The sequence below is a fragment of the Ascidiella aspersa genome, chromosome 7 (genome assembly GCF_963924565.1).
Source record: "Ascidiella aspersa chromosome 7, kaAscAspe10.2, whole genome shotgun sequence".
NCBI lineage: Eukaryota > Metazoa > Chordata > Ascidiacea > Phlebobranchia > Ascidiidae > Ascidiella > Ascidiella aspersa.
This window is the reverse complement of record NC_139453.1, coordinates 16313030-16336145: the sequence shown is the minus strand read 5'-3', so window position 1 is coordinate 16336145 and position 23116 is coordinate 16313030. Positions and strand designations below refer to the sequence as shown.

Genomic DNA, 23116 nt, shown 5'->3' with positions numbered 1-23116 from the left:
GCAACTAGCAAAAGGTTGCCGACCCCTGGTATAGCGTGTCATGTCTTTTTTTTTGCATCAATAGGCGGTATCCCAAACAAAATACTCTTAACTAGTTCAAGTTAAAACAATTTGCCCCCCAAATCGTTCGGCTGGCTTTGGGTGCAATTTTCTACTGCTTTCGGAAACATTGTCTTATTAAAGCGCCAAATAGTAATGACTAGCTCAGGCATCGAAACACAACCTCTGGCATCGAAACCTAACCAATGTTTGCAGCTTTAAAACTCTGCCTACCAAATAATTTTTGTTCAATAATAGTTTTATTGCGCTTATAACAGGCGTGCGAGATGGCATTGTGTGTCGTTAAGCAAAATAAAAGTGCACACAGATATTATTTAAATTACTAAATCAATCAAGTAACCGCGGAAGCAAAGCTTGGTTAGCGGAGATATGTAAGCAGGAAAAACAGGTACAGAATATTTACGCAAAATGTGACATAATGATATTTTAGGTACTCTTCTAAATTGGTCGAATAAAACCAATGTATTAGTAAATCACAGATGATGCCGTGCTAATATACAACAAGTGCATTTAGTAGTAAACGACCGTAATAGACGGAAGACTTTTGGTTCACGATAAAATTCAGTAGTGCAGGATGCAGAATTAAGATACATCTATAATGTGCAGTACAATGAAACGTGAATTGGTGATTTATAAAAGATTCCCACAAGAAACAAAAAACCTTTGCCATATGCGCACCAATCGAAAAACACGCGCCAGCACGTTGACAAATTATGTGCTCCCAATTTGGGAGAATTTACAACCATTCAACTTAACATTGTCGTGTTCAATGCTGTTCCACATGTGCAGTCACTGCAGTGACACACAAACAAATTTCAAAGGTATATTCAACTTTAAAAAGCTACCTTAAGGTTTATTTCACCGTTCCCAAGCCGCAAGTAAAACAGTCTGGAATGAAATACATATATTTTCCAGTCTTGGTGAAGCAAAATACACTTGGACATTTCAGTGTTTGCACCACTTAGCCGAAGTAATATTTGTTGTCCCATTGTACTTTTTTGCAAAAAAAAACAGCATTTCTATGTTACGCATTGTTAACCTGAACACTAAGAGGAACTTGCAAGGTTGTGCGCCTAAAGCTCGCACGGAACCCTTTCTTATTTATCGTGTCATCTGAGTGGAAGCGAACCAAAAGAGTAGTGCCAGTCGAGAAGAGTGTTGATGGGGCCTATGAAAACACAGAACTGTCTTTATAAATTTAAACTTCAATTAGTTTAAATTTGATTATATTACAAAAGAATAACTATTTGTTAAAACATAAATCTATACTGTGTATGACCGTCGTATGCTTAAAATAAAAGTGTTTGTAATAAACTTGCTACAATGTATTAAAAAAGGGAACTTACATGTTGTCCACAGAAACGCCCAAATCTTACAGCAGTATCACTTTCGCCATCATAAACTTCCACGAAGTCATAACTGCAATCACTTTCCTCCTCTACCTGCGAACAGTTCATAAAAACAAATTATAAAGTTCATGTACCTTGAGATATTTGTTATTAACGTTTGTAAATTGGTGTAAAAAATAAGTAAGCCTACCTATACGATAAAAGTAGTACTATAAACCATTTTGTTGTCGGAGAAGAAAATAATATTAAAATGTCAGGGCTTAACTTTATTGTTAGAATCGTCAGTCCAAACTCTACCTCAAAATCAGGGAACTCCAGCTGAACTCCATAGCCCCGCTGGGCGGTCAAAAGCCAATCGCATTCACGTTCAGCGATATAGTTGGTGTCACCATACTGTGGGTGGGAATACAATTGCTTTGCTTCGATCTCAGCTCTTAAGTTGCCGCCACAAACTGTAAGTAAATAATTTTGAGAAGGTAAACAAGTACAAATCGTAAGAAATGCAAATATCATCTCTTTACAAACTAAACAATGTTTGTTGTTATGATCAAGTATTTGCATTAAATCAAACAAAAATTGTGATGTAAAAAAACACTAAGCTTACCGGCCGTGTGTGATGCTCTAAAACCACGCTTCTGGACGGACTGGTCAGAAAAAAATTTAACAAACATTTGATTACTGCTAGCGACTACAGGCGACGGCCTCTCACTGCCACAGTATCGTCCCAAAATATTTGACGTACTCGAACCCCCATCGTACAATTCCAAGTGATCATAGGTGCATTCAGGTTGATTTTCCAGCTCAAACTCAGCAAATTCCTAACATACACAAACAACCGCTGAGTAATATAAATTTCTGCTGTTTATTTTGTATTTTTTTATCAGTCTTGTTGGTGAAGTTTCAGCTTCTATGAATTTAATTATGCCGAAAAAAAAGAAAAAAAGTTGTAACTGATAAATATGGCGTGACGATTAAAACATGCACAGTGGTGTTTAAAAATATTGTAGGACATGTAAGATATTAGTAATATAATTAAACATATAATGAAGCAATTTAAAAGTCACTGCACTTAACAATGCAAAATTCGAAACAGAGGAATAGATTTTTTAGCTGCTTACCAATTTAACTCTATGGCCAGGTGCAGTTGAAATGTACCAAGTACACTCTTTTCTGCTAGGGTACTTGTTGGGCCAATTGGGACTCGAAATTTCACCTACATGTGCGGTGATCTTGTGCTCGCAGCCAGCTGTGGGTAAAACGGTGTCAAAGGTCAAATGTATGAACTAATTTCTTGACTATAAAACTATTGCATTGTTTATATACAAAAATTCTATATGTCTTCTTGGTCAATGCTCTTCTTATTTGCCGGAATCAATCATCTCGATGCTTTGTCGCCTGCTAACGTTGTTGTACCCAATGCGCCACGTAACGTCGTAAAATTAGTTAAACCTATTTTTTAACTTTGTTAAATAAACGCAAATTTTTAGTACGACGTCTTAAAGCAACATTAACAGAGGCCACTTCAAAATCTGAACCGTACAGGTTTATTTCGCATGCAAGACAAAAGGTATGACTGAAGTGTACAGCGGCTGATTTAACGTGGCAATGCAATCTGCGTGCTTTCTGTTGTTTTCTACAATTGCGATTATTGTTTTCATTACAATATCGTTTAGCTAAATTGATTACTAAAAAATTGGTACTAATAGTAGAAATTACAAAGCTTGCAAAAAATGCTATACTTTATTCGTACACGTTCACCAATGATTCCAACCCCGTTAATTGGCATTAAAAAAACAATAAGCCAAAAGACATACAACATTTGTCAGTAGCTTATACGAACCTATAACACATACTAAAAAATAATGTTTGGGAGTACAACTTTTTCTGACAAAAATAGGCCAAGTGTTAACTTATTTTATTCAAGATTAAACAATGTGCTCATTGTGATCATTGTGTGTTCTACTCTTTTTAAACTCGTTTTTTTCTTATAATCAGGGACGCCGGAGAGGGGGGGGGGGGCGCGAGGGCAAAAGTGCCCTTTTCATGAAAAATGATATATTGCTTTCACAACGTTAAATATTATGCAACGGATAAAGCAGTGTTGTACACGCATTTTTTTATAAGAAACATTTTAAGCCAATCTAGAGGGCGTGGCAGCAAAATTTTTTTCGGTGGAGTACCCCCGGATCCCCCAATGTTTCGGCCCGCTACGCTCGCCTGCGGTCTATGTTGCCCTTACCAAAAAAGTCGCCCCCCTTGCCCTTAAATCGCTCCGGCGTCCCTGCTCATATTAAAAAATCCCACTTCTAGTATTTCAATAAAAACCAATAAAGAGCAACCAAAAGCAAGGAGGTATACCTTCTTTGCACTCCCTTCCGTTTTCATGCAGCACAAATCCGTTGCGACACGAGCATGTGAAACTTCCCACAGTGTTCACGCAGGTGTGCATACAACCTCCGTTATTGCTCTCACATTCGTCCCTGTCTGAAGTAAACCGGACACGAAATCCTGAAACCAACCGAATGACACGTGATTAAAAAACAGTTGCTTTCAAATTTATCTTACTTCAGGTAGCTTGCTATATAAAACTGTTATTAAATTTATGGAAAAATATAATTACTAAAACTTTAGCCAAATTACGTAATTGTAACCTCTTTTAGCGACGGTATCATCAGAGGCAAACTTGATTCGCATCTCATTGCCGACTGATGTGATAACCGGGGGAATTCCGTCACCACAAAACTTTCCATGAAACTTAGAGTCCTGCGAGAACCCACTACGCACTTCCACGTAATCGTATTTACAAATCTAAGGAAAAAATGTGGATGCCAAATAAACTCTATTTTGAACCTGGTAATAAAGTCAGTCGATTACGATAAAACGAGTCTTTACTTAAAACATACCATTACTTTAGTTACCATCATTGCCGATTTAATGACAGTGTTACACACGGAGGTAGGCAACAAACGACTTCACATCTATACAGTTTTTAATATGTGCGAGTTATGTCAAACGCATCGGTTTTGCTTACCTCGTTTCCCTCAAGATCAAACTTGTCGAATTGTATTGTGATTTTGTGTTGCGGTGGCGCAACGATCTGCCATATACACTGCTTGTTTACTGGGTAATCATGTGGCCAGTTGGGTGATGTGATTTCCCCATCAAGGGTGGTCACGAACCCACCACATGCCGCTTCACACATCCTACAAAATGTTTAGTAGTTAGGGTTAGGCATATGAGAGCGGCATCCTTAAAAACATTTTTCGATTTCAACTTTATACAAAAATAAAACATTAAGTGCTAACAAATCGTTTTAGGCCGAGTATTTTTAGTTAAAAAGTGCCGGAAAGCTTACATTCCGTTAGATGCTAGTTCGTATCCAGGAAAGCAATCGCACTTGAATCCACCCAAAGTGTTAATGCATTTTTGCTGACATCCACCATTGTTATTCATCGCGCATTCGTCACGTTCCTTGAAAAACGAAGCTGCAAACCCCGCTTTGCTCACCGAAGCTACAAAGTTAACAGAGTAATACTGGAGTATGTACTATAAGTGATAAAAAACTGGTTCAAAGATAGAAGAAAACAAAGAGGTGTGTTGAATAACTTATCCCATCAATGCAGTCGTACAGAACATCATAACCCTTAATGGTGAGACTATTGTAGGTTCGAGGTGTGCATCGGTGTTCCAGGAGGTTTTCACTTGTATTTTTTCCAAGGTACATTTAAACAACTAGTAATTACGATGAGAAATGTACATCAAGACAAGAAGTTTGATCGTATGCAGTAATTCAGATGTCACTTTACAATCTTTCCTTAATGTTTAAAACTTTTTCAAAGTCATACAAAACTTTAAGATAAAGGAATGTAATTCGTCTTTTTCACATAAAACTTTAGTTTGCTATGGTCTGCCATGGATATTTGCTTATATACAAATCGGCGAATGATATATATCTTGCGGGTGTGCCGCAGATTAAGGTTACAGGACACAGTTGTAGAAAGTGTCGTTCTCCACTTAGGCAAGACCATATATAGATGTATAGCTTGGACAAAATATTATTTTGGCTATCAATTAAAAAAAAAGTTAAAAGTAGGCCTAAGGGAATTTTATAGATCTACATCTGAATTATTGTGTACGGTCAAACGACTGCCCTGGAAAAACGGAACTAGAAAACCCTCCGGGAACACCGCGGAACACCTGACATGGCCTCGCGGCACATTAGTTGTTGAAAACTATAGCATAGTCAAGCGATATATAACTGACCGCAAAAATATATTCGTTCTACTTTCTTACCATCAGACACGAATTTGATCCACAATGTATTGCTGGAAGACTTGATGCTGTCGGGACGATCGTAGCCACAGAATCGCCCGACTAGCTCATCTGTTGACGAAAGGCCATCGCGCACTTCCAAGTAATCGTAGGAGCATGTATCGTGTCGTTCGACCTGTAACAAAATAAGAACAGTGCTGTAGTTCGATCGAAGTTAACCTTGACGCATATAAGAGGCAGCCTATTGTGTATGGCTAGTTAGATTTTAGGTCCTATCGACATTAAGCTAGGACTAGTTAACTGTATATTACATTAAACGATTGAAAGGATAGTCCGACTTGATAACCCTCATCAACATGTACTCTCCATACACATTCTTTACTAGGTCGGTAGTCATCAGGGTAGTTGGGGCTTTGAATCTGGCCGGAGTTTTTGTGAATGTCCCCACCGCAAACTGCTTCATACTGTAGAATTGAACAAGAGTTTGGTTTCTATTAAGATTTAGTCGCAAGTAAGCTGAAACACTTTAGGAGGTAAGGAGTCTCCTACAAACAATAAAATATAAAAAAAGATTCTTGTTTTCGTATCAGATGATCTTAAGACTGTTTATAAAATCAGATATAAAACATAAAATCATTTTCTTAAAATATATATATTTTTTAAGCAATGATTTTATGTTTTAAATCTGATTTTATAAACAGTCTTAAGATCAACCGCAAGTAATTCATAGAAGTATGATGATTTTATAAATTACATAGAAATATGATTTCAGTTCATGTTATTTCACTGCCGATCATCTCGGAAGACTGGTGGTTTGAAGTAACATTTAGTCTACCGAGGCTCGTTATCATTGTGTGACGACCTCCGGCAGTAAAAAACACGATCATTATTAGCATTTCATATTAACTTGTTGATATGTCACACACCCTCTTACCGACATGTTGAAACCTCGACCCTGGTAGTTACTTGAACTTCTGAATCTCATCCATATTCGACTGTCAGTCGAACTTATTTGGGGAGGAAGCTCATTCCCGCAGTAACGACCTAGATGATCAAGCACATTTATATATTGATGTAGTGATTTATTAAAGAAAATAACGTAATGTGTTGGAAATCATATTTAAATTGGCATAACGCCACCATTTCTAGACAGATGATTTTAAAACTTAGTAAACTCGCAGGATTTTAGCCACAAGTATGCACAACTAAGAACTGAAATAAAAGTTTACCATTACATTTGCTGCAATTTACAACTTCTTTACAATTGGGAAAAGTGTATTGAACGCTTACGTCATACTGGTGGTTTATACAGATAACATAAAATGTGGCCAAACGACACTTTTCGCAATTAAAACAAAAAATAAAATATTCCTTGAGTCTTTCGGAGCCGTAGAATGGCTATATACCGTTTTGTTGATTAATTTGTTTAACCAAACAATAAACGAAACAAATCCTTACGACACCAGCTTGGAAGCTACTATGGTGACTAATATAGAGCTTTTCGTAAAATATATTGAACTTTTGTCATACCAATCAAATTTGACTGTTCCCAATGTCCATCGCGAACCTCCAGATAGTCGTACCAACACCCCCGGCTGTGTATAAAATTGTTGTTTTATATTACACCAATGGACAACAAAAAAGCTGTTGTAAAAAATAGCAATGGGTTTATAAGAGGCTGTAGTCTTTCAATTAACCCACGGATTACTTTTGGATGACCCTTCCGCTGTGTTGAGTCCATTTTAGTTGTTTCAACGTGTTGGCTAAAACACATGGTTAAATCTGTCGCCAGACTGAAAGGCTGTTTTATATACTTTATATTAAATAGCTTAATAAAATAAAGAAGTTAGGTGGATTTTTGTGGGTTTTGTTGTGTATAAAACCTTGGCAAAGTTTTTTTTTTCTACAAACATTTTCACAAACCTTCTATAGATGTCCATTTCAGTGAAGTCAATGACAATCTTTTCTCCTGGAGTTACACTGATTCTCCATTCACAATTTGAGTAGGATGGATATGGATCAGGATAGTTAGGAGAAATTATAACACCTGTGGTGTTTTGAAGAGTGTGGCCACAAGCTGTAAGTTATACAATTCTAATTATCATGTATTATTTGATATTAAGATAAGTATTTTTATTAGGTAGGCTATTATGAGCAACGGTGAATTTCTATAAGCAAATCTGATATGAATTAAACAATAAATCTTACATTAATCATTTAATATTATGCCTGGTAACAACAGTTTATATAGAAATCTTACATGGACAACTGTAGAGTTTTTTTGCCTGAGAAATATCCCCAACACTCAACTGATGCCGTTGACCAATGCTTGGCCGAACACCCGATTCGACATCAACCATTGGCCGTATCGTATCAAGGAACATACCTGTATAAATAACGACATTGTGCTGTTTATTAAACTATAAGTGAGAGAGTCCCTCGTAATGAGCAATGGGTGTTTGGAACATGACATATGCTTGAGAGGGATTATTTTAAATTAGTCCCATCGGGACTACGTGACGTTGCGTCGGTCTGTCCATTCTAATTCCTTCCGCAAAGTAAGTATTTGATATATTGAGTTTTTACTGTCGTGACTAAAATGGATAATTCAATAAAGGCAGAGATTGAAAGGATTTGGGAGACATGAATAATTAATTTTTTGCTGCTTATCATACAAATGTGGGCGAGGAACTGCCCGTGCACTTTGAACTCGCTTGATGCGATATAAGAGAGAAGAGACTGACCGTTGGGTTGCAGGAAGCTGCTGGCGAGACGATGGTTAATAATTTATTCACTCTAAGCCCCTTAACTGTCCAGTATACATTGGCCAACCTACACATGCGACCAAATGTTATGGGTATATCCTACTGATATATGGTAAAATGCAGAAAGTCGAAAAACACACAAATTATGGACAATATATATAACCCATTCTTATATTTTGACAACACGCTTAAATTCAAGTCACCCGTTCTTGTTGTTGTTGTTGTTTACGCAATGATCTAAAGTTATTCTCAGAGAGTCACGTTATAAAACTGTTCCGTGACATAGAATAGAAAATGTCATAAATTAGGACAAAAGTCTGAAACTATCGAAAATAACATCTTGGTATCCGAAACTCGGAGGTCATGTGCCGTTGGCAAATTTAATAAATTGATACCCCAGCACACGCCGAGGATGAACGAAAACGGGCGTGGGCTGTTAAATGGAGCGCGTAATGCTTTCGCAGGCGGCAATAGTGGGCAGACCTAGACCACAAATTGTCACCTTGTTCATCTTACCTTTGCTGAAGGTGTTGCGTGCGTAGTGCATTATGCTGTAATAGTCGTACTTCTCCCCCAAAGAGTTGATCTCGCTAGGGTCCATTTGCTCAAAGTTGTATTCTTGGCCTAACAAGATCGTCCATTTTACCAATAACCGGGTAATGAATAAATAGAAACGTTTTACAAACAATTATATAAATATCGTTGGGTCGAAATGTTGACAGAGGAAAATATTTTGTGTGTAAACAACAACGGTATTTGTTTTTGGATACCGCCTCTAGAAGCAAGAGTTTACAGAGTAGGCGTCGGTGAAATGGCTTTTTCTAACGGTTTTAATTCTTGGCGTTTGCCACAAAATTTAATCTTCCTTGTTTAAAGTTTTGCAATCATGTTTACTTCATTATTTAAACCTATCAATTGGTAAATTGGTAGCTGGGTAAATATCTTTAGCGAGCGAGATGTACAAGCCTATAGTAGTATCGTTCGTAAATGCTAAGGATTATAAGAAATAGCAAAAATAGTTGTAAGAGAGGGTTCGTCGCCTCTTACAAAGGCCAATATAATTTGATAAGGTTCACTTAAAGCACTATCTGTGATGCACACCTTCTTGAATATTTCTGTAAATTATTTCTATATGCTCGTCACGGTCGGGTCGGGTGTGCTCGTGCCAGAAGCCTATCACGTGACCCAACTCGTGAACCACGATGCCGAACTTGTCGCAATTCTTGCCGATCGATATCGCCTGTGGACCACCTCCGCGACGACCCACGTAGGAACAGCACCTGTACAAAAAAAGTTGAAATACAAAAAATGTCCTCTACTACAAATTTTAACATGGCATATTAAAGACCTGGAACCTTATTAAGTGTGTATAATTTTACACACCGGGACTCTGCTTGTATAGCCTTACACGACATCGTTGTTTAATTTGGTCAAATAAAAAACGAGTGGTTTTAACTTGATAATAAACGCTTTGTTTTTAATGTTTCTACTTCTTTAGGGAAAACACAAATTAAACGGGAAAATACGTTTTACACAACTTTGTTACCCTTAATTTGCAGGGATGTAAGTTGTTCAGTTATTTCAATTATATAAAAAAGTTACTCTAAGACTATGACTTATAACATGGAGTTCCGCTAAAGCACGCAGATTTTATCTATTGTAGCGGTCTATAGATAAACTTGATGTAATGTTTACCCGCACGGTCTGTAGGTAAACTTGATATAAGATTCCTCATCGCTTCTCTCAATAAATGTTATGCAAGTCTTAGCTTCCCAGTGACGCATCGCTTGCTTAAACATGGCGCGCTGAGAACCTGCACACAGACAAATGTCAACCCTTATTGAGAAAGCCGTATTGCTGTGTCTAAATCTTCACAAAACAGTTTGATGAAAACATGGAGTAATCATAGGTAGTTTTAACAAAATATAAATCTATATTATTTAGGACACATGTTCCTGTGTAGGCCTATATTATACAAAATTTGGCTAAACCAGACTTCTAATTTCGACTTGGACAAATAATATTTAAATCGATTGATGGAAAGCAAAAAGCCAGGTGTTTTTTACCTTGGTCTTTCCCTGCTATTTTTTTTATTTAAGGACAAAGCCGATTAGCCGTTCTTGTGTTCCACAAAGATCAGACACCTCGTTGTTCATGGTAAGTAAACAAATAAAATAAATAACAGGAACTCCAGATTACAGTATAATTAGCTAGTATAAAGGTGGCTAAAGCGCGGCTCTTTAACCAGTTTATGTGGCTCTACGTTCAGGTTGTATTGGATTTTTTTGAAGTCAATCCTCGTTTGCTTATTTTTTGCCTATTTTAACTACGTATATGCAAAAATTAGTTAAATTTCGCGCGAAACTCCTTCAACCTTTAACGTACTAAGGATGCCAACCTTACGGCGTTTACCTAACCAAACATAGAGTTCGCAGAAGAAATTATTTCAATTACTGACACCCACAATCCCATCTTGGTATCTCGTTTATCAGTTTTGGTGTCTACTTGACCGCGAGCGAAAGTTAGGAAAAGGGCACTTCTCTTTCCCAAAAAAGCCTAAGATAATAATCGAGAGTAATTTAGAGGCTATCATGTAACCGAATACTACTGTCGCAGACTGATAACACTATTCCAAGAGAATGGCCTACAAACACATCTTATGACCACCCCAATATTCGCCTCTCTCAACATTCAACGGTAGATTGGTGTGTGGTTTTGTCAAAATAATGTTTAAGGTGGGTCGACAACACTTCACCAACACAGCAAATGTAAGGTTGGCGAAAATAATTGATTAAATAAAAGATCTTGTTGCATTGCAATTGAACAGGCGTCAGAACAATATTTTTAGTGCTTGAATGAAAAGTTTGAAATAAAGTAGTTTACTGTGTGGTCTTGGGTGAAGCTCGAAGCTCTTGATGAGCCAAGTGTCAATATTGGCAAACGCCCGCGATATACTGACTAATTCTTAAATAACCCGTCTTATTATTAGTATACCTTGTAGCTCTACAAAGATTGAAAGAATGTTTCATGAAAATTATTTATTTCCATAGCCAGCACGGGAAAAACTTTTTTTGTTTCAGCGAGATGGCTTTTTGGCTGCCTGTTCTGTCAATGATGTAGAAAAATGATACTAGTTAGTGTTGTATATGTTTGATGCGCCAATGATGGTTTCCAATGAATTTGTGTACCTTTTTGCAACTGGTACTGTTTTGAATATATCAACCTTTATTCTTTTAAAAAAAAGTATTTCCATGAAATAAAAAGATGGTTCATTGACTTACTGTACTAACTCCGGAAATTAATGCGAAGATGTGTTGAATCAGTTCAACACACGTCACTTTCTTTTCGATTATAAACATATTAGACAGTCAGCCGGATGCAAAGGGTCGTTTAATATTTAATCGTACTAAGGGATAAATTAAACATCGAAACAGGCCACTTTAAGTCACTGCGTTTATCAGTACCGAGTTCAGTACCGAGTTTTTGCAATATATTATAGTTCAAATGTTCGGCGGTGCAAAGAAGTCACACCTAAAGAGACCTCATTCTTTGTAAGTGTTGTCGGGTCATTTCCATCTTTAGTGCGTTACAAAATTAAACTTCACACGCTTCTGAAATAAACATTCCATATTAAGTAACCGCTAGTGTTTTTTAGAGCAGGACTTGTAGGACTGCGGCGACCATGGCCAGCAACTTGGAGCACAATGCTTCATGTGGTAAGCTTCAAGGTCGACAGTTGAAGATAATCGCATAGAAGGCCCGAAATTGGGGGCGTTTTTGTTTTCGCTGTCGCTTCGCCGAGACAAACCTGACCACAGGCGCAAAATTTAGAAGAAACCGTCAGTAAATTGTTGCCAATGGGCAATAATCATTGGCAATTATCTCAAATAGGTGCGAGGGTTCTGGTTTGCGCACAAAGACAAACTTGGTCTACGACACATTCGTCCATTGGTCATCAACACAATTTTAAATTGCTATTATAATAAACTAAGACTGACCTGAAGAAAAGGCGTTCTTGAGAATAATTGTGATAAATCACAAGGCAATTATGAACTAGTAAGATATGACCAATAATTATACTCAAACTTTACGTAAATGTTGAATAGGTTTCCTCAGTTTTGCCGCGCGAAGTTTGTGTGAGATTGTTACCTTGCTAAAGGTTTAGTAATCGGAAAACAAGAGTCAACAGTCGTGGCGACAAAACGCAAACACTCAACACGCTAACATAAGATTCAGTTCACCTATTAGTAGGACAATCCTTTTTTTGTAAGCTGTTAAGACTGTTTAATAAGGAAAGCACAACGAATTATAAAATTACACAATGAATTAAAAACATAAAGTTGTATTTTAAAACCTAATACAATTTTGTAAATCTCAACATTTTATTAATTGTGCACGGAATGTTATACTGTATAATCGAATTGAAATTTTCTATGAAATAGTAATGTTTGCTCACCAGTAAAATTTGAACTGATATAATAGGGAATGACCCCATGGGGCCAGATTCGTTCCGGTCGAGAGGTTGCAGCCCTTTTCAGGCGACGTTGGAGTGCTGGACTCTTGGGTCGACGTTTGCGGTTCTTCTTTTTTCGTCGCCTTTTGCTTCGATGTTTATCTACAAGATGTATGTTAAACGCTTTAATTCGCCATAAAAATCTACTCCTAGATTATCGTATGTCCGATGCCCATTTGTGGTACAGGTCGCACCACTACAAACCAGCACTATTTGATGCGTCTAATTTGACTATATGCTAGCAAAGTCACCTTTCCGAATAGTCTTTTACATTTTAACAAAATCGTATAATAGCGTCCTAAAAATAAAGACACCATTGCAAAGAGTTTTCCGAAAATATGCGACGAACCTTTTCGCTTTCTTCTTTTCCTCTTTTGGTTTCTTCTGCCTTTATTTCTTTGATTGCGATTCAAGTCTTCAGCGGCTGAGTGCTTTTTATTTGCTTGAACCTGAAGTTGTCCAGCCATCTTACGGAGGTTTGGAGCGGCCGAACTCAGGATAACGAGGTCGCTTTCACTTTGAGATGTCTGATTGGATAACGAAGAATCGAGAGGAGAAGCAGAATTCTGTCAAGAAACAGGGATACACCATGGCACCTAGCTAATTTAAGAAAAATTACCTTTTTTAACAAACAAGAAAATCAGAATTTTCGTTTCGATAAAAAGAATCTGCTCGATGCCGAATACAAGATAAGTCAGCCTTTTTAGTTGTACCTAGAATTTACTTTGGTATTGTCTTTTACATAAAATAAAAGTAGATCTAAATTCAGTAAAATGTAACCTGAACTGAATTTAAAACAGTTTCATCCTCGGCAGCTTCGTTCTCGTTGCTCCTTCTTATCTCTAAAAAGGGGTCGCGAAGAAAACGAGGGTGGTGAGCGTCAGTGCCGGATTCCCTGTCACGTTGAAGCTTAAGGCGACGGATCCTTTTCTTTTTCCTTCTTCTACCTCGCCTCCTGCTCCTTGTTACTGTCGAAGAGGATGTTGCGGGCGGGGTTTTTGTGGTGGTTGCTGGTATTTTGTCGCGACCCAAGTGATGAGCGCTGTGTATGAACGCATCAGCCGACTCGCCAAAAATATTAAGCACATCTTCTTCGTCCAATGCTATGTCCCCGAGAAACATTTCTAAATAAAATAAACAAAACTAGACAACACATTGCTTGATTTACAATTACGAAAAGTGTTTTTAGTTTTAAAATCGTCCTAAAAGATTTATTATACCCTTACTTAACATTAGGCTATTAAAACGAAACTGAAACAAAACGAAACACATGGGAAGGTATGGTTCAACTGAATGTAGCGAATATCCTACAAAATGTAATGAGTTGTTCTTAATGAAACCTGAACACACATGAAATATAGCCCTTCTGAAGCTGCTTTTTGACCAACGATTACGGCTTACATATCATTAGTATACCGAAAGCCATTGCAGACTCTTCACCGAATCTGTCGATCAATGATGCAAGCAGGGCAGACTAAAAACAACTTGCCTGCAGTGAGGTTCGAACTCACGACCTCCGGTCAAGCCGGGACCTTCGCTCTACCAGCGATATGAGTTGTTCTTTAGGTAGAAAATCGTCAAATGATGTTATTCTGTGTGATTTTTGTTGAATGGAATGTACATATGTGTCAAAAAGATTCTCAAGCCAAAAAATGTGCCAAAATATTCTCAAAGATGTGCCAAAATATTCTCAAGGAATACGGCAAAAATTAGCTTAAGTTATCAAAGAAATTAGTTTTATGTACTTGACAAAAGTGTGAACTTCAAAGAAAGAAAATCGTCTGAAAAATTGATGTTTAATGGAGCCCAACTGTCCTATAAATAATGAATTCTCTGTTCAGTGAATCGGAAATATGAGCGTTCTTAAATAAAAAAAAAATAATTACCACTCAATGTTTCTTTTAGATAAAACCTATTAGTTTTGTTTTCAAAACACGACCAGATTTGGCGTCCTTGAAACAAGCCTGTGTTATACTTAATGTTAATGGAAATTTACCAAATTTTGCATCGCATTTGGGATTAGTATTGAATACTCCATAAGAAAAATAAACGTATAAAACCCTCATTCAAATAGCGGTTTACACATGTAGCTGACGTCTTGACTCTCTGATTTATTAGAATGGCTGGATTATACAAGGAAACGAAGCCCACAGGCGATACCATTCAATGAGCCAAGTGTCAGATAAATTTCCAACAGATAGGCAATTTCCTTCGTAAACATTTCTCGAATGCTCTCAATTGAATACAAATACGACAGGCCCGGAAAGTTGTTGAACAAGAACCAACTCCACTTTCTGGAGGCCAATCGCTAGCCGCAAATGCAGATTTATTGTCCTGCAAGCAGAACGCCGAATTAAACCTGGAAAGGTGGTAGGAAATAAAATCGATTCTAGTTAATTAGTTGCCACTTACACTGAAAAAATGCCAGAGCGATTGACTTTATGCTTGGATACGCTCTCTTCGAAAGCTCACTTAAATAGCGGTAAAGACATTTTTTGTCATATAACTATTGATCGCCAAAGTGCCCAAGTTCGTGCTTAACTGTCAATGTATCATGCGCGACTCGACAAACTAAGTATATCTCAGGTCGATGTGACCTCACACTGGGTTCTCTCCTATGGCAACAAGTTATCACAAACAACAAGTCACTGACGATAGAAAATTTTGTATTGACGCGCTCGGTTGAATTTAAATGTACAAATGCAACCGGAAAGGCCCTGGCGCCAATTCATGTTCGTCTATTAAGGCTGAACTGGGATCAATTCTAAAAACGATAGAACTAATTCGTGTCGGACATTGCATAATACCATTCTTGTGATAGTTAATGCGTAATAATATTTAGCTTTGACCATACCTTACCGGTTATAATTGATGTTTTGCGTAGCTGGTAGTAAAACTAAAGTAAATAATGTAAGGCGATAGTCTTTCTATGATTGATGTTCTTACAGGTGTACTACCACGATCAAGTTTCCTAGTGAGAACGGTTTGTATCAGGCGACTCTTTATAGAACCACAACTTTGCGTCGAAGACAAAGAGAGAAATGGAAGTGTGACCGACTTTCGCGCTTAAGTTAGCTGTCACAACGAGAAAAGAACAATGAACAGCGACAAACCAGTGCACTTTTCCCACGCAACAAAAAACCCGTGAGGTACATCATGCTATCGAATGCAAGTTGAGACACACTACGCTGCTGTTTTAGTCCCTTTCCGACGATTGACCTTGACTTAAAAGGGCATTCGGCGAAGAATCAAACGTTTATAACTCGCCTAGTTTACGTAATGTGATCCACCTCCTAAACGAGTAACGAATGAACAACTAAACCTATTTAGGAGATACGGCTAACGTATAGGCCTAGTACTTCGTTAAAGTATACTTGATGTAATAAAGCAAAGTTGTTCTAGAGCTATTCGCACTCGTGTTACTTATGCGAATTCCGTTTTTTGATACACACAAACAAATAAATAAAGAAGCCTTTTGATTGAATCTTTATTTAGTTCAAGATTTATTCAAACGTTGACAAAATGCTACCTATACTTGGCTTTGGTATTCATACTACATCTAACTAATCTCCAGTCAATATACTACAAACCTTTTTAGAGTTGTTGCATTTACTAACGAAAATCTATTTTTTTTTAATGAAAGCTAATTTATTAAATTGTTCATGTCTTATTTTATTAAGCCTGGTATCGCGTTTTCCGTTATTTGACATTCTGGTTTTAAAGGATGCCTTGTTTTCCTTACATAAACTTTGCAGTGTTACACAGACAAATAAGGCCAATAACCATGGACTAAGTAAATCAATAACCCAACTTTACACAAAACTAAACTAACTATAAAATACTTTATCTGTTTAAAAATTTAGTTTAATTTGTATCCGATCCTAGGAGCATTTTAGAGTACTGTTTCGGGATTTCTCCTAAAATTCAACAGAGAGAAAATTATTGTCGAAAAATAAAAGACATTTGGACGAAGGATGCTTGGGTTACATAAATTAGAAAAAAAACGGTGGTTAAATTCAATTTATTACACAATCTTTAATTAAAATTAACAATTTTTTAACACACTTATGGGGTATTATAATGATGAAAACAACAAGCCAGTTCTGTGCCAGCAACATAGAACATCGCAATAAATCGTATCTATGGCTCGTCTAAAGCCCTTTCAAATGATTTCGCTAATGGCCTCTTAAAACTATGGATTGACAGTGGACGTTACAAAATATCACCGATCTTAAGCGGCGCGCAGAAAAGATCCTAATGATTTTATCTTTTACTGGCGCCGGCTTGGTTCTGTGAAATGGGAAGGATGAAGGTTCACGTGGTTACTAATTGACCTTTGACGTACCAGAAAATTTGTACTAGAATATTTTCAACTAACCATTGAATATAGATAAAGACTACTTAATACATCGCAATATTTAAACCGACAATACTGTTTTAATTGAGCTTTTAAACAAAAAAGAATTTTTTTTAAACGGCTAGCCCTAATACAACAAATGATGATATGTTTACATTACAGGTTTCATTTATGATAAGGGTGTGACACTAGGGAAAGACTTTATAATAATAAGTTTTCGTTTAATTCGGTGGAAATGACAAGGATACTATTCAATATTAATGAAGAATATCGAAAGCTGATACACAAATGCGACTGAACAGCATAGCGCATTAAAACGGCTATTCTACGGCGCCTGCTCGTGCCTCTTTTTCCCACAGGAGAATGTTCAGCGAATAGGGATAACAAAGTGTATTAGGTGCAAAGCCTCTATTGCAAATTCCACGCAAATGGAATAATGGTGATACTACGGTTTAAGATAGATGTTTTCTAAAACCTTTTAAGGGCAAACGATGTTCTGAATTTTTAATTTATTTTGTCACTTTTTCAATACTTTTTCAGACGAGAAAATTTGACTTTTATATGCTGACAAGGATAGAAATTCATTCAGCATGCTGTATACAACGTTACATGTTAACAATTGAGGAACAAAACAACAAAGGCCGGACATGGGCGGTCAAATTCAAATCTCTTTTGTTACTTTTGAAGACAAATAAACGACACGTAACATGGTGCAATTGAGAAGAAACTAGGAACAGGGCCACCGCTGTTTTCTTTGATGAAGTGAAAGATATACAGTACGTCAGACGGGGATATTGTGAATGGCGGCGCCCAGTATACGTAACTCTTTATTTGTTGTGGCTACGACACACTTGCTTGTGCTTGAGGCTACCTCCTCACGTGTAAGATCCTATCAAATTTACACTCGAGAATTTGTCCCGGAGTAATGATTGACGTCGCAAACAGCAGAACAATGTTCAGCTTTCTTGATGAAAGCTCAAGTAGTTTTGTCCTCAAGTTGGATAAGAATCATTTGATAAATTTCTCTCTTTTCTGTGGTGATAATAAGGCCTTTGGAAAGTTTTTGCGAGCAGAATAAATAGTAGAACAATATTGTTGTACAACAACATATTAATAAACAGTTTACAAATTTGGCAACAGCGAGGACAATAATTACCATTGTTATAATAAATGACTATTATTAACAATCTATTAAGTTTAAAACGGTGCATGATAGGCATCTAACAAAAATGTGTTTTAGGATTTTTAGTAAGACAGCGGCTGCTTTATCAGTTAGGTTAAAACGTCACGCTCAGGTGCGGAAGGAAGATGTCAGAGTTCGATGCGCATTGTCGATAGTGAGAAGCGATTAAAGCATAAAAGTCAACAAACACGTCATCAAGAATAAGTTTGTTGACTGGGAAAGGCCTACCGCGCGATCCCCTAAAGCGCCGGACAAAAGGAAGTGTATGACCCTCTAATCCTGTCCTGCACTACTGCAGTGACTGTGATTTAATGTGAAAGCCGCCTCAGATAACGCGTAAAATCCTGTACCGCTATTTCGCTATATAGACAATTTAAAGATCTGACATTTAGTCACTAAGTAGCTACAGCTATCTAATTACAGCTTTTGACTTGATTTGCGTCGAGAACATTACGCGAAGGCTGACACAAAATCACGCGGAGTCTGTTCTGATATACAGCTTACAGGAGGGTAAATCTAATGTTTGCCATGGTTAGTTGCAGCTGGCAGGACAAATTTGCTCAATCGGATTGAACAAAAGGTTGAACCGGTTGTTCATGCAAAATGCCTCTGGTTCACCCGCAAAAGGTAGATTTCGTTGAGATACGTAACGTGGCAAAGGCAAACACTTCGTGATATATCTCTTAATCGGTAGAAAATTTTGACGCACAGAATAATGGCAGCGCAAATAAATCACAATAATACAGAAGGAAAATGAAGCTTAACCCTGTCAAAATCTGTATTGGGGAACGGTTGCAACCACGAAATCCTGAGCTTCCGAAACCTATTTGCGCTACCACCCAAGAAGTTGGGTCAAAATAAATTGATGGTGCATTACATTAAATGTCGAATTTATACTATTAAGTGTAAACTATAAACACCAGATATTTATTTTTTAGTTTAAATGCCATATTTTTACGAAGTAAAGTTGACATCAAAATAGAATGTTTGTAAAGAAAGGGTAAATATATTTTTTTCTTGGAGTTCCAAATTTAATTCAATTATCGTGTGTCATTTTGCGTGATTTCACAGTGAAATTTATCAGTAACATAACAGTCCGTGTGGTTAATGGGACAGCTCACTTAAGGTGAGTCAGTGTCTACACATCAATTTCGCAGAGCAACTAAAGTAACTCCCCTTATCAATTAGAGGTACTCCTGTAAAATCATTGCTTTTACGGTCACATTGCGTGTAGTCGTGTATATCCACTAGGAAATTCATAAAATAGTTTAATAACCACGGTCGTATCAGAGTCCGGCTAATCACTGGTGCTTATTATACTTAGAGAGCGAGAATCGCACAACAACTATATTAAAGCCGAGTACGAAACGCCTAAGCCCTAAAAGAAGTAAATTTCATAGATTTGTCAATACCTGCCGTGTGATTTTCAACTACTATGAGAGAAAGAACTTATTATAATATGTTAATATACCCACGCATGGCTGTAGTGTAGATCAATACACAACTCATATCTATGTCTATTCAAACAAAAAGGCATGCAATACCATTAGGAGTGTTTTGCCAACTAACACGCAAACATAGTATAGAAAAAACTAATTAGCAGCTAATTCGTCGCAACGCGCCGTTTAATTTACGTCGATCTCAAACGCAAACGTATACCGCCGACGTATATAAACAACGGAAACCGTAGCAGGGTCATTTTAATCATTCATGGACAACTAGACAATTTAAAACAAAATTAATTAGACTTATTTTTTTCAAATAGCACAATAATATGAGTCGACGTTGAACATTTTGGAAAAGTATTAATAAATTTAGTGAAAAAATTGATAAAATAATAAAAAAAATATCGTGTAAAACCATTAAATTATTCTTTATTTTACTTACTAGCTTTACACGGGTCTTTGGTAGTGGCTAAATCTTCCGCCAGTTCGTCTTCCCAGGGTGTAGTGAAAGCTGTGGTCGGCTTTAATGTGCTAATTGACGATGTTGAGTATTGCGTATTCGTTATGGTTGCTGTAGTAGATTTTTCGAGGTCCACACATAGTGCTGGCGGGAAATACAGCGCTAAGATACAGACAAAAAGCGTCGCCCGAGTCCGATGTCTCATTTTGACTAATGGAGTTTTTTTTCCTATGCTCGCATAGTGCATTACCATTAGTTCCTTGCTATGCTGTCTTTGCATTCGAAAATGATTGAATAAATTTTGCAATATTAGTCCGTTTTTGCAATAAATACTCTGTTTATTGCACGCAGAACTTCTTACACCAACAATAACGTTGGCCGGACAGCAACTGGTGTTGAAAGTTGATTTCATTCTAAGTTGCAATTAATTGAACTTTCTCGTAAAGTATCCCATTGGTTCAAGCTGCTGTCGTTTTCCTTTTCACAAAGAAGCTTCCACCAGTGAGCAGTTTTTCTAAGTATTGTAATTGTCGAACAGCTTTAGTTACGCTATGAGCTGTTTTCTCCTCGTTGGCTGCCGCACTATACTTGTCTCGGCGCGCCGGTAGTTGCGGCTTGTAAAAAAATGTGGCTTTCTTCTCGGAACGCGCGTGAGTCCCCCTGAAGTCAAGTAGTCAGACACGCGAGCAGGGCAAATGCAAATATGGGCACCAGCTCTACTTACGGGCTTCTACAAACAGACAAATCGATAGTTCAACGCTAATTACATTTATGTCTTGAATGAATTTAAACAACAGTCAAATTAAGCGCTACACACAAACAAATAGCGTCAGCAGTACACCAGTGCATTACACAAAATTTATCAGCATGCCAAGTTTTTTTTTATAAACACTGTATCCTAATACGAATTTCCAACAAGGCAAATATAATTCATTTTCCATTAAACTCTAGGGAAGCATAACTACGCACCGCGTGTGACTTTTCTTTTGAACAAGGTAAATCCACTTTGTTCGCATTACAAGTAAACAATTGCACATTATAATTATCTATAAATAGAATGCGGTCTGCTCTAAAACTCTTGGCGGATAGGAGACTACTTAGCAATCCTTGAGTTCACATGGTTTAGTTAATTTTAGGGTAAACTGCTATTTTCGAACGACCCTTTAAACAGGCTGCTTAGAAATGCACAAATTCATGGCCTAAGTCAATCATAAGGTCAATGCTTTTGTAAGGCTAAATGCTTTTGTCTTTTGTAAAAAAACTTTTCAGCTATAAATTTACGACGTCTCTGAAGGCAAAGCACCTCAAAGCTAAAATCCAATTGTAATCGCTATGCCTAAATTTGAAGATGACAAAGCTAACCATGGAATTTGGCAAGTAGGCTAAATTTAATGTTGCCTGCTAACTGTTATTGGGTACTTCTAGTAACATAAATCGTACACACTAGCCCTGGCCGCATTCATCGAAAACAAGTTTTTTCATGATCATCCATCTGTTCGACCAGTCCGTCTTACATCAGTTTTTATAATACTACAAACACTTCGATATCGCTTAACAAACAAATGTTTGTAAACCTGGATCACTTGAAAACCACACCATTTACAGTCCGTATAAATTATTTTAAATGTTGCGCATCAATATCGATTTCGTAAAACAAATGTCTTTCTGTAGCCCCAATACATCCTACTTTTGGGAAACATACAATTCTATCTCTGCCTTAAAACCATGATAACATAATTAAAGAACCCGTCACTGCCTGTTACGTCTTAAGGCTTAGTTGGCAACTAAAACTTATCTTAAAACTCTTCCTAACTGCAAAACAAAAAAAAGATCGGCGGCCTACTGTAATCTTTTTTGCCTTTGATCAAAAATTCCCGACGGCAAAAATTCTCGACGGGTGCCAATGGAACAACAGGTAAGTGTTTTAGCACCTTTTATATCGAGCGCGTCTCCGAACAAATATGTACAGTATAACGCTGCCGACTGCAGCAATATCCTGTAGGAGGTGTTTAGAAGATATATATCACATTCCAGTCATGTTGGTGACTTTTAAGTCTGCTAAACAGGGAAAGATTCAAACAAATTCTCGTTAACAATATGTATGTGGCTTGCATATTCACGTGATTACCGCGTGATTTCTCCAGAAAGAATTTTAATGAAGGTGTTTTCATAAGTGCTGAACAATTCTGTCTGGCTGGCGCGCGATGCCACAAAACTAATATGACTCACTTAAAATGTAATTGCTTGTGACATCTGTGTTGTATTACCAAGTGCCTAGTAGGCAGTTTTATCCGATACACCTAGTATCTACTGTATATTTTACAAATATATTTTACTTTTAACTTTTGCGCTTTTAATTATAGCCCCAGTGTGGAAAATAGTTGATCTAGTTTAGTATGTTCGTTTGGAAACCGAAAACCTCGTTGTTAAACAGTTAACTGTTCGACGAAAACAAACAAGAATCATTTTTATATTGCATAACTCATTGTGCGACGAGTGGAATGCAAAACAATAAAAAGAGTTGAGAAACTTAGGCTATGTTTTTGTTTGCTTTCGTTTTATGTGCCCGAACCCAACTGAGGTGGTTACGCCAAAAGGTTGAAAATTTGTACCCTTATCAACTATAAAGTATTCACCGGGCGAGTTTCTTTGGGTATATGAGAATTTAAATACATAAATTTATCAGAAAATTAACTGATTTTTCTTATTGCT

General features: G+C 37.1%; 1 protein-coding gene across 1 annotated transcript; it reads right to left on the bottom strand.

The window, feature by feature from the left end:
- Positions 1-291: 291 nt before the first annotated feature.
- Positions 292-21056, bottom strand: LOC146138051 (bone morphogenetic protein 1-like). The gene is made up of 22 exons (XM_083394780.1): positions 20387-21056; positions 13740-14083; positions 13309-13525; positions 12903-13061; positions 10142-10259; positions 9548-9726; positions 8963-9070; positions 7942-8067; positions 7605-7758; positions 7212-7276; positions 6616-6725; positions 5993-6145; positions 5703-5856; positions 4765-4921; positions 4441-4612; positions 4061-4217; positions 3768-3917; positions 2528-2655; positions 2014-2227; positions 1707-1861; positions 1407-1502; positions 292-1228 (listed from the first exon to the last, which is right to left on the bottom strand). The coding sequence occupies exons 1-22, from the start codon at positions 20814-20816 to the stop codon at positions 1085-1087; spliced, it is 3690 nt and encodes a 1229-aa protein (XP_083250906.1). The 5' UTR covers positions 20817-21056; the 3' UTR covers positions 292-1084.
- Between the last annotated feature and the right edge of the window lie 2060 nt (positions 21057-23116).

What these genes read in the sequence shown, in the direction of transcription:
- LOC146138051 (XM_083394780.1), bottom strand. Translation starts at nt 20,816, where the DNA reads ATGAAATCAACTTTCAACACCAGTTGCTGTCCGGCCAACGTTATTGTT. An exon ending in CTGTTTTAAATTCAGTTCAG is followed by an intron (nt 13,526 to 13,739) that starts GTTACATTTTAC and finishes GTTTCTTGACAG; the next exon opens with AATTCTGCTTCTCCTCTCGA. An exon ending in GTCGAGGTTTCAACATGTCG is followed by an intron (nt 6,146 to 6,615) that starts GTAAGAGGGTGT and finishes TCAATTCTACAG; the next exon opens with TATGAAGCAGTTTGCGGTGG.